This window comes from Camarhynchus parvulus, chromosome 10 (genome assembly GCF_901933205.1).
Source record: "Camarhynchus parvulus chromosome 10, STF_HiC, whole genome shotgun sequence".
NCBI classification, from domain to species: domain Eukaryota; kingdom Metazoa; phylum Chordata; class Aves; order Passeriformes; family Thraupidae; genus Camarhynchus; species Camarhynchus parvulus.
The window spans coordinates 11,872,889-11,885,403 of NC_044580.1; the positions used below are offsets into that span (position 1 = coordinate 11,872,889).

At 42.5% G+C, this 12,515-nt stretch overlaps 1 protein-coding gene across 2 annotated transcripts in view; it reads right to left on the minus strand.

Moving 5' to 3' along the window:
• Nucleotides 1-2,459: 2,459 nt before the first annotated feature.
• The window catches only part of CEMIP (cell migration inducing hyaluronidase 1), a 100,855-nt gene continuing 90,799 nt past the window's right edge, over nt 2,460-12,515 (minus strand). For both annotated transcript variants that reach the window (XM_030955554.1, XM_030955553.1), the window contains exons 22-29: nt 12,099-12,314; nt 10,964-11,175; nt 10,322-10,507; nt 9,410-9,614; nt 8,573-8,659; nt 8,108-8,265; nt 6,593-6,693; nt 2,460-5,977 (exon numbers count right to left, since the gene is read on the minus strand). In XM_030955554.1, the coding sequence (XP_030811414.1) occupies nt 5,850-5,977; nt 6,593-6,693; nt 8,108-8,265; nt 8,573-8,659; nt 9,410-9,614; nt 10,322-10,507; nt 10,964-11,175; nt 12,099-12,314 (1,293 nt within the window). In that variant the 3' untranslated portion in view covers nt 2,460-5,849. The remainder of the gene's footprint in view (nt 5,978-6,592; nt 6,694-8,107; nt 8,266-8,572; nt 8,660-9,409; nt 9,615-10,321; nt 10,508-10,963; nt 11,176-12,098; nt 12,315-12,515) is intronic.

Below are 12,515 nucleotides of genomic sequence, written 5' to 3' on the forward strand. Positions count from 1 at the left end.
GAGCTCTGTGTGCATTGGAAAGAGGTGAACAGCAAGGCCCTGGAATTTGCTTTGCAAGGTGCAAGGATTGAACAGCACCATGAAGTGACTTGGATCTCACTATAACTTTATTATATACAAAGTTTTTTCTCTAGTGAGGAAGACTGAATTGTACATGAATAATTGTAGTACAAGGGTGTATTGAAAACAAGATCATGGTTGAGCACTTGCTGAGTTAATACAAAATAAGCAAAAAGGTTTAATAGGTGTATTTATGTGACAATTGCTATTATTTCTGAGATTCATGCCTGAAGGCCATCTTTTGTATATTTGGGATTTTTTTTTAACTTGTCCTTCCTGCAACTCCATTTCATTCAACTTCATTTTGCAAAAAATTTAGAAATGAGTCCGTTTTCATCCCCTCATCTAAAATGGTATTTCAGAAGTGCCCAAAATAGTACATATTTGAAATTACACGAGACCTTCATGTGAGAATTTTCTTATTCATCCTGCCAGTTGTGTCCAAACCATACCCTGTGCCTTGCCAACCCTTGATAGTCAGCTGCTGTCTTTCAGGTGCTGTTCAGCATATTAATCACTGAGTGGACTTTAGATAATTGCACTTATAATAGGATGCAGTTGCCAGGACCTTAATGGAAGCACAGACATGCAAATGCTTCGGCATTTAAGACAGCAGTTGAGCACAAGATCTTGAAAAAACAACTGTCTTGCCTTTAATGTGGGTACCAGGTAGTTTGTTGTGAACTAATGAGCTGTGTAACCTAACGAGGGCAAGACCACTTTCCTTTTGATCACCACTCCTCTCGGCCTCTGTTCCCACATAACATCACCATTTAAGCCGTATTGCTCAGTGCTCAGATAACCCAACTAAGGCCTGAAATTATTTCAGCCATGTTGTTATTTCTGGCAGTGGTGATAAGCCAGGACAGTCTTTCTGGGATGAGAAAATCAACTTTAGATTTGTAAAGCAGTCTGTGTTCAAGAGACAGAGCTGTAGCATGTGAATACTGGAGTTTTCTACAGAAAAGAAGAAATAAATGAGCTGCATTCATTTCCTTAGGTGTTGCTATCAACTGGCTGGCCCCTTGCTTTCAGGTGAGGTATCTGCGCTTTACACTATCCTGTCCTACTCATCCTACACCCCGCAGCGGCTCCAGCCATAGACCGGCTGCTCCCAAAGGCCGCAAGCGCTGCATAAACCGCGCTAAATCTGGGGACACGGACAGACAGACATTCCTGTGCTCCACACGGCTGCGGAGAATAATCAAAGCTCTGTGAGGCAGCGGAGGGAGCATCCCTACACCCTGCAGCTGGGAGCAGGGGCTGGGACAGCTCCGTTTGGCCCTCGATGCCCGCGAGAGACTCGCAGGAACGTCAGGGCTCGGCCGGGACCGGGAGCGCCGGGAGCCGAGCCCGGCCGGGACCACCAGAGGGCGCCCGCGGACAGGGAACGGCCTGCTCCGGCTAAAAATATATAAAAATTAACTAATATAAATATAATATAATATAATATAATATAATATAATATAATATAATATAATATAATATAATATAATATAATATAATATAATATAATATAACATAATATAATATAATATAATATAATATAATATAATATAATATATAAAATAAAAATTATATATAATATAATTATCTTTTTATATATATTTATATATTTATATATTATAATTATAATACATAAATATAGTGTATAATTATATATATTATATTATATTATATTATATTATATTATATTATATTATATTATATTATATTATATTATATATATTCTATTATATTATATAATAAATTATAATATATTATAATGTGGCAGTTCTGGACATGGTTTAGCAGTGGACTTTGGAATGCTTGGTTATGACTGTTGGACTCAATGACCTTAGAGATCTTTTCCAAGATAAACTATTCCATTCTATTCTAGTCTATAATACTCTTTTAATAATCTATATTATCTTTATAATATATATTCTAAATATTAAATCATGTTATATTTTATTAAACATATTGAATTATGTTGTATTTTTATGCTTTTCAATCTCAGATAACAGATCCACTCAGCCATCCCCGGTCCCAAACACACACATACACATGCACACACACACACACAGAGCAGCAGTGATGTCTGCCTGCATCCTGGCAGGAGCTGAGGTAGAGGGAACCCTCATCACATCTCCTTTTCAGTCCCTCGAGTTGGGTGCCTCTCCATTTTCCTGGCTTGTCACCCCATAGTGCCCCACCTGCCCCAAATACAGGCCTTTCCATGGCTGCAATATCCCCCTTCCCATTCCCATCTCCTTCCCTTCCCGTCCCCCTGTCTCAGATCCTGCAGCTGTGACCAGGCAGTGAAAGGTGCTGTGGTCTCTGTGGACTGGCCAACAAATACAGACAGGGACTGCTTGGCCCCTTGGGTTTGTCTTTTGAAATAAGTAGGGAGACAAAAATAAAATAAGAAATTTGCACAGAATATTTATTTTGATAAACATTGTGTACTCCAAACAACTACGTGTTATTTCAGTTGTAAGCCACAATCTTTTGGAAATGACGTCCCAAGAGCTCTTGTCATCATAAACCCGACAGTCAATGCACCACCACGGTCTGTGGACATAGAGAGCTTTCAAGTGCAAAGCAGATTATCAGAAAAGACACATTGCCAACCTCCTTAACAAACTGGACAATGCTCAACTCCAGTAAAAATGCTTCATATGTCTGCAATTTAGTTGTCTTAGTGCCATTGTAATAAATTAATAGAAAATATATCTTTTTTTTTTCATTGGAAAGTCTATAAGAAAATGTACAAACATCTAACTCCGAAAAAGGACCAGCTGTTTCGGCGACAGGTAAAACAAGCAACTGAACAGAGGCAATAAAACCCAAACATCCGAACAAACAAAGAGACAAACAAACAAAATGCAACCAAAAAAACCCCACTCCACCAATGGCAACTGTGTAGGCAAACATGGAAACATCTGCAGTAACAAAACCTTACAGAGAGGGTCACTGCAGCTCCTGCAGGGGCTGTGCAGAGGACGAGAATTGGGGAATTCACTGGTCAGAGTGTTCACTGCAGCTTCTAGAACAGTCAGAGACTGAGCAGGAGTCACTTGGCACAGAGCTCTTGCTGGCTGGGGATGGCACCAGGCTCCAGAGGACACAAGGATGGCTGCAGCCCGTGCAGGTCAGCAGGAGCCCTGGGCATTTCCCTGCACACAGCCACCATGCTCTGCTGGCTGCATGATTCCCTGCAGGTATTCACAGCAGAGGACCCTCCCCAGCTCCAAAACAGGCCCCACGTGCCAGGCTCAGCATCACAGAACAAGCTGCTTAAGTTTTCTCTCTAAATAAGGTGAGATCTTTCAGGAAAGGAAAATAAAAGGGTTTTTCCTAGAGCCAAGTCTTATGCTTTCACCCTGAGAACTCCCAAAACAGCAAAATCAGAAGCTACACTTCAGCACAAAGGCAACATGCCCCTGGAAGCTGAAAGAAGCAGTTTAGGGGACAGACCCACCTGGTGGGATGCTCCTGGGTGTTTACACTCTTAGAGAGAGCAGGAGAGGGGAAACGGCCATGGCCAGTGGAGCACTGCAGAGGGCAGCCCCAGCACTGAGGCTTGCACAAAGCAAATCCCACTCCAGGCACATCCCACGCCTGGCTTTCCTGCCCACCCTCTGCTAAGTGCTCATGAAGGAAATACTCCTGCTTTGGTCCATCTCCTGGAAGCAAATGTGTTCCACCAAAACTGCTGCAAGCAACAGCACTGGCTCAAGGCAAGGAAAAGCGCAGACAACCCAAACTGACAGACCCAGGGGAATTCCTGTTAGTCTCTTCCCTTGATTTCATGGATCTGGCACTGTTGTGGCCATCGCAGGACATCAGATAAATGTTTTGGATGATCGTGGTTGAAACACCAGTGAGACTGACTCTTTCATGGAATAATTGGCAAAATCCCCAAACTATCATAAGAATTTCCAGGAATAAACAAACCACTTCATTTGCCTTCTACAAATGTTGCCCATTCACTCTGCAAACAGCACAAATGCCTAAGGAGCATTCATGACCAGACTCTTGTTGGGAAGCTGGGAGGGAACACTTGGCTTTTTTTTTTTTTTTTTTTTTGTTAAATACAATACACATGACATTCAGTGAATTCAAAACAATTTTGTAGTAAGACTGAAAAGAACATTTCCAGTTTCAAAACCCAGGAGAGGCTTGAGTGGAATATAACCTACAGTATATTTAAATTTTGTTCATGCTTGCTTTGACAATCAGAGCAACTGATCTAAACCAGTATCTGCACAGCCTTTGGAATGACAAACAAAATTCTTGCTTTTTAGTCTAATTTCAAAGTAGCATTTTTGATACTGTGGGGAAAAAAACCAACGTAATTACATAAACAAAGTAGCCCTCAGCAATTGGAATCATTTATGTGGCAGTGGGGACCGGCAGAGATAAAGTGGGGAAATAAACCCAAGTCTTGCTGGCAAGATTGACATTCTTTAAAAGCTCGTCATGATGCCTTTCACACTTCCCCCCTGCCCTCAGACTTCTTAGAACAGCCACAGCCTCCAGAAACGCCTGTGTGGTATTTTGGGGTAACTGACAGAAATATCCCTGAACACCAGAAATGCTTTCAGAGTTTTACAAGATAACATCCCAGCTTCAAGAGATGCCCCTCTAAAGTCCTGATCCACTCTGATCTGCCATCATTACCCAGGTCTTTGTTTGAAGCAGGGGGAAAGGAGGTACAAGACATCCAACTACTGCATTGGGATTCCCACTTTAATTCTTCAGCCACCTGGCAAGACCTCATCCAGGTCTCATGTAACTCTCACAGAAGGACCAAGACATAATATCTTAAGCCTGAAGACAGGATCAGAAAGCAGCACACAGCAGAGCAGTCTGATCCCTCTGATGTCCTGGGAAAGGCAAGGACAGCTCACCCTATTTGATGCTGAATAAGGTAAGTCCCAGTATTCCTAGTCAAAAATTGGAAGCCTTGAATTGGGATGGCATTAGTTGGCAACCATAAACTGATCCTGCACGTTGTTGTACAGAGGGAAAGGCTGAATGGGAAAGGCTGAGAAAATACATGTGCTAATTGACATTGCTCTCCTTCTAGCCTGTAGCTGTTTGTTGAAGGAAAATTTCATATTTGCACAGCCACTATTAAAACTCCTTGATCCATAGGAAAAATGCAGTTTTCTGAGGAAGCAGGAATAGGTGGTTCCATCAGTCTCTGCTGGCATGTTTTGTCCACTCCTTCTGTCATTTCTTCCCCAGCTATGTGCCGTAGGCTGCATGTACAACACACACCCCAAAAGAGCTTGGTCAAACCTCCCAGAAGCTTTAGGGGAAGTGCTTATGCTTCCCCAGCATCCAGGAAATCACTCAAACCCGATTGTCAGCCAGTCTTTGAACTGGCATCCCATGTCTACGTGAGCAGCTAGTTGCACTACGGAAAAGTCAACTTAGAGGATGGTGGAAGCAACAATCCTTGGTGGTCTTCAGACCAAGAGCTCCCCTTCAAGAGGCAGCACCAAGATCAGTCCGTGCCAGGAGCAGCGCCTGCAGGAACAGCCCAGGCCTCGCTCAGTGCCCCCTGAGCCAGCCCGGGCTGGCCAGCCCCGAGCACACGCCGTTCACATGTGGCTCTCCTGTCACGGGTGGCCACTCTACTACTTACAGTGAGATTTCTTTTTCAACAGCAACAACAACAACAAAATGCTACGGGCAAGGCCTGCGCAGAGTGGTCAGTAGTCCGTCCATCCGTCTGTCCGTCCGTCCGTCCGTCCCACGGGGCGGTGCTGGCGGCCAGCAGGCACAGCAGGGTGTCCTCACAACTTCATTTTCTTCACCACAGGAATTGGCAGTGCTTGGTAGATTTTAGCTGAGTCCTCGCTGGTGACCAGCTTCACCCAGACGGGGCGGAAGCCACCTTTGAAGCCCACAAAAGCCATTTTTTCTGCAAATCAGAGCAAATGTAATTTGGAGTGTGCCAGGAGTGAGCCAGAAACCCACCTGTGTGCATGGCCACACCTCATGGCTGGAGGGGTGCCGGTGCACAAGAGCCATGGGTATGACACACACACACAGATGGAATCATGCCTGAAGCTCCTAAAGCTGATTGCAGCAATGTGCACGTGGAGCTGCATTCTAATATGTGATACCCTGAAATCAATATGCTTTGTGCCATCAAGTCAGAATGTTTCAAGAGAAAATCAGCTAAAAAGTTCAGACAAGTAAAAAAATCCTGGTTTGGGGCATTTAGTGTATGAAAAGGCTCAATATTTCTATTATTAAAAGGTCTTTTTATCTGAACTTAATCTGGAAAATCAAATCCCCTGAATTATTTACTTCTAAGAAAAACTGCCAGTGTGTTTTTTATATTTACAGCTTTAAATGGAGCATGTTAGCCAAAGCTGTAGTGGATACAACCTTTCTGCATAAATAAATTACTGGTTCCAGGATGTTTGAGCACATGCTGATAGAAACAAGCAAGGCAAAGTTCAGAAGCAGAAAAACTCTCCCTTTACTGGAATAATGGGAGGTTATAAATGAGTTTTTAAAAACCGGTTACCTTTTAACCTAAAACCCTCTCCTGCTCCAAGTTTCTCCAGTACTTTAGTCCATGGTCCTCTTGAAATGAATCTTCCTTTAGATGTCACCAGCACTATGGAGCTGAAGGAAACAGAGAGGTTTGTAAATGGGTGAAGAGCCAGAACACCTTCCTCGCTTGTTTGTCCTGAGCACTGGTAACTCCTGCCTCTGTGGGACTTCAGCTTTAATGCTTCTCAATGCTTTCCAACAGTTTGGTCATAGATTATTTTTCCAGTTATGCAAAACCCATTAGAAAGCAGACAAAAGTCACTTTTTTTTTAAACATTGTTTTCTAGGATGATTTAAATGTTTCCAACCTGCAGTTCCATCCTGCTTTGCTCAGAGAAACCCATCTGCTCCCTGGGATGCCCTTAGCAAGTCTCAAGCAATTTCTTGTTCTTTCATTAGCAGATTAAACCTGAAAAAATTCACTTCCCTAAGACTTTTGTTGACCTTACTTTTTTGTTCCTTTCAGTGTGCTTCTCTTAAAAAAGTGTGTTAATATTATTACTACTATTGCTGATCAGGAACTGGACATAGCCAGGATTGGGATTTTTGTGAAGCAGGATGATGGCCTCTCTGAAAAGACCACTTATTTTTTATATGAAAGAAAAGTGAGAAATTACCATGCTTCCCCAAAGTAACTACATGATATGATTTTTGAAACCTCTAGAATTATTTAGGACAACAGAAACACATCTGCCTGCACCTGCATGGCACTCTGCTCAAGCTTCCCCCAGAGTAAATGCCAGAACAATATCCTGTCAATCTGCCCACAGCTATTTCAGATCATTTGTCAACAAAGCACTCATATTTGTATTAAATTTTACACATCAGATTTCAAATCCAAACAGATTTCATAACAATTAAATATATTCACTTCCCACAAGCACTCCACAAGCTAATGTGGGAACAACCCCTTTGGTTAATGGGGTTTCTGATGTGGTTCTAATTCTCCCTCCAGCAGAAGAAGCCATTGTCTCCAGGATGCAGGAACATCTCTTGGCTACTATCACTTATTTCCAAAACTCTGCATTCCTGGCTGCCCATACTTAAAATACAAAATAATCCGGCCTTTAGGCCTGGGCAGGGAATGTATTTTATTAGTGGAATTATCTGCAATTTGAGAAAACATACATGCAGTAAAAAAATGCAAGCTGTGTGCATCTGTATGGATCAGTGCTTTGTGAATTTCACTCCGCAGGTTGTCTATAACCCACAACATAAATGTAGCTCTGCAGTTTGTTAATCACATGCAGCCCTGCACATTATCTGGGGCTCAATCAGTCCTGAATCAAAGAGTGTTCATTCTGCTGCTGCCTGCATTTCCTGCACACATTTGGGCTTGTGGAATCATCAGGCACAAAACTACACTGGGTGTATTGCTCTGCTGTGGGTGTTTGGCCCTTGTTGGGTGATAAAATCCAAGAAAAAGATGAGTGTTATGCAGCATTCTTGCACATTGCACCTTAGTGAGAACAGATTATTTACTCACTGATCTTTGATGTTGTTGACATAATTCTCTATCTGTGCTGGGATTCCTTGTAGAATGGAGTTTTTGAATGTCACTCGATCAACAACTTTTCCATGGTGTCCATCAATCACAACCAGCTGGATTCCCTCTTCAGTGAGGAAAAACCTGACACCATCAACCTGGGCAGGGGGAAAAACATTCTTCATCTCTCACAGTAACACAATTGCAAACAACCACCTGTAAGAAGCACTGATAGTCTTGAGTCATGGGACTGCTGTTTCCTTCAAAGGGCAGAATTCCAGGTCTCTAAGATCCTGCTATCCTGCCTATCAAGAGAAGATACAGCCTTTTTTTTTCCCCCCCAAAATACAAAGAAATTATTCAAATTTAACTCTCCATGGTAACTTTATAAGCAAGTTTTCCATGAAGATAAAGCAAGTGGTGTAGAATTGCACCCCATTAAGTTCATTGAGAGGATTTGCTCACCTCAATGTATGCAAAGTCATCCTTCAGGTGGAAGTACTGTTTCTTGTAAGTTTCTATTTTCACTTCAATTAGGTGGTCCTTGGTCTTCTGTTTGCAAAAAAAAAAGAAAAAAACCCCAGATTATCTAGTGAGAATGTCCATTACCTAAATGCTGCATTTCCAATGAAAACATTTCAAACCCTGAAATTCAATCAACAAGGAAGCTACATAATAAGCACTGACCTGCCAAATTAAATTGCTAATGAAACTGGGCACAATGGTAACCTCTCTGCTCATCCTGTCACCAGTTAAGCTGTTTCACTGAATGACAGAGTGATTCTTACTTTGCAGAACTGACACATGATTCTCCAAGGCTTTGCTGTGTATTCCTGTTTCAAGGGCAATGAATGAAAAAACCCAAATAACAGATAAATACCCCACTTCCTCCCCCAGAACCAGACTGGATAATGGAGATTGTGTCATGCATTATATAAATGAGAATAATTCAGCTCTACTATTCAGTCCCCTGTCTGTCATTGCTGCTCTTACAGCCTGGAGGAGCTGGAGCCTCCAAAATCACATTCACTGGACCAACCTGCCTTCCAGCTCATCAGTTTTCACCTGTGCTTTCAAGAACAGCACATCACATCAGAGCCCCAAAGAACAAGCATAGAGCTTGCAATGGCTCTCCACATATTGCAAGAATCTGTTTCATTTTATTTCACCCGCCTGAAACATTCCAGAAAATCAGGCACAGCATATGCTGACCCTGGCACAAGGTTTTTCTATAGCTGTGGGCTCAATATGTGCCAGATATACATGAGCAGTGATTATGTGATAAGAAATCAGCTGCTTTACCAGTTGTGCACTGGAGAGCTTCTTTGGCATTGGCACTTCCACTATTGGCGTCTCAATGTACTTGGGGTAGGCTGTGGCTTCACAGTCGCCGACACCAGCTGTCTTTGGGATCACAGCTTTGATTCTTATTCTCTCACAGCCCTTTACAGAGCAGAAAGCAAACTTCTCCTTCTCATTTTGAGCTTTGAGTTTCAGAAACAGCAACCTGTAGGCAGGAAAAAAAAAACAAACAGCATCCTTCAAATATTTTGTGCAAAAACATACTGCTTTGGTGGACTCTTTCCTATGGTTTGCAATAATTTTCATTGCAGCCCTTGGTCCTGTGTTTTATAGTGCCCAACATCCCACATGCAAATAAAAGGGAACAAACACTCATCCCAGAAATTGTTTAGGGAGCACATGGAAAGTGAAACAGAGAAATCAGATAGCACCTGAACACCTTCTGAGCTCTATTCTATAGTGATACATATATGTAGAAATACATGCTTTGTATTTTAGGTCCTTCTTTTTTTCCCATTATTTTAATCCTTTAAAATAACAGGCTTTACACTTAGTTCCTGTGCATCCCTGTCACGGTGTTTATAAATAGTTGAATAGTTGTTGTTCAAAACAATAAGGGCTGTGCATGTCTTCAGTTAAGTTTTGTGGTCAGCACTTTGCTTTTGTCTTTTCTTTTTTTTTCTAATTTGTATTCACTTGGAAAAGCATTTCCCAGAGTAATTGGCAGTGCAGCAGAGGCTGTGAATGACTGTCAGTCCTGGGAGTCCCAGGAAAATTAAACACTGGTCACATTCCCAGAAAACCTTCCTGGTTTGGTTGTGATCCCTGCTAGTGGCATTAGGCAAACAGCTCCCAGCTCCAGCAGCATTCCCAAAGCAGCAATGTCCAAACCAGCAAGGCCTGCTGTCTTACCCAGTGTCCTCATCCCAGTAGTAGTACCCTTTGGTAGGGTATCTGTGCTCCAGTTTCTCCATTTGGGAGGTTCTGTAGAAGGTTCCAGTTTTGTATGTTTTCTTCAAGAGACGGTTGTGGATGTCTGAGAGAATGGAAAACGTTGTCCCTTTAGGATAGCAAAACCCTACTTGGATCCAGTCATTCCTAAAAATAGCAAAGACCCACATTGTAACAAGTTCGAACATAACTATTATTTTCCTGGGCATGCTAGAAGCCAAACTAAATAATTTACAGTAAGTTTTTTCCTGTCCAGTTAAAATTTTCCTGGTTTAGAATGGATTAAAGCAACATAAATATATAGACATAACAACCATGGGTTAGTTAAGCAATGTAGGGCAGATCTGCTCCTGACTTCTACACCTGTGACTTCCATGAACCAGGAATGAATTAGCTCTGAACTTCCAAAAATGAACTGAGTTATCTTACAGAGCTTCCTGGGGGAGGAAACAGGAACCTGAGATGGCTCATGAAAAGATGAACTCAATGGACTTCCTGTAACAGGCATGTTCATTCTGGAAGAGCTCATGAGGTGATGACCTCACCCATTAGAAATGTGCAGTTACATGATTGTGCTGGAATGCTGGGACTCAGTTCACTCACTTGTTGAAGTTGATGAGCCATATGGCCAGCTCTTCAGGGGCTGTCTTGTCCCAGTGGATGGTGTAGCCTTTCCTCAGAGTTACAACTGGCTGATACTGCTGGTAATGAGTGCTTTTGCTCAAAGCCCCTTCCAAGTAGAGTGGGTGATTGTGGTAGTCATTTTTTATTATTTTCATTTTCAGGTTGGCTGGCTTGTAGGCTTGGATGTATATCTGGATGGAAAAAAAACCCCAACCAAACAAAAAAAGATATCACCAAGGGTTTAATGAACTACAGTGAAAGGTTCAGATACTCAATAGATGTGAGCTGGAGCAAGTGCTGTGTGCTGGGCAGGAACCTGTGGGCTGTGCACTTATGTCCAATTTCTTAGGCTTCCATTTCAACAAAGCAAACTGTTTTCAGGAAAAAAAAAATAAAAGGCTCATTTCCTCATCCACTGAGTTCAAGCGCATGTGCCAGAGGCTGCAGCAGGGCTGAGATATTCCACAGCACCCTGCAACCCTCAGCAGCAGGACAGTATCTACCTCAGACATCTGACTTGTGCTGAACAAGGATCCTTCTGTCTGGCTTTCAGAAGCCTGAAACCCAGCTCGGTGGTTAGAAATTGGCTGTAGGGGCACTGCACACCAAAAAACCCAACTGTTGCAACATACAAGACAAAACCAGGCCCTCTCAGCAGAGGAAAGTGAGGACTCTCATGGCAGCAGCACTCAGGGCTCCTGTGGTGGGAAGAATGGTTTGATGGTCACACACAGGATGAAAGACCATGAAAGCTGAAGTCTAATTTCGACTCATCAGCACATTTCCCATAACACTGTGGGCAACACTTCCTTCCATAAATCAGGGAAAAATAACTAGCTGACAGCCCATGGATTTATGAATATTAATCTGTGAATGCCCACAGAGCTCTCAGGAGGCTTCAGGCAGAAGTTGTTGGAGCTGCCAGCAGCCAAGGCCAAGGTTTCAGAAAATACACCACAGTATTTCTCATGTTCAAAGCCACCTGTGCAGACATGCTGATAAACAAACACTCAACACTCTGAAGAAAGTCCATTTCTACAGGTCAAGCTTTAAAGTGCCAAGAAATTTTAAACAAACCAAAGTGATAATGACACTGCAAGGTGAGCAGCCTTACCTGTGCAAAGTGCCCGCTGCAGATGGAGCCTCTCCAGTCGGGCACGTCAATGCAGTCAGGGTGCTTGATTAACCAGTTATCCTCTTTGATCAGGTATGAGCCTGGGTATTCTGACACAGAACCATCTACATCATGAAAAACTGATGTTTTGTCACCATCCATATCCAGATCATTGAACCACGGGCCAGGTTCTCCAAAGAAGACTCTTGAAGTAATCTAAACAAAACAGTGGAACAAATTTACATCTCCAGAAAGGAATTCATCATTTAGAATACAAGAAAAGGATGCCCTTGGTCACTACAGTGGCTCAAATTACCAATTTTCTGACTTAAAAGGTGTGTTTGACTTGCTAGGCAGAGCAGACATATATTTCCCTGCTGACCATGGGAGAAAGGCTAGAAAACACAATTTCAGCCT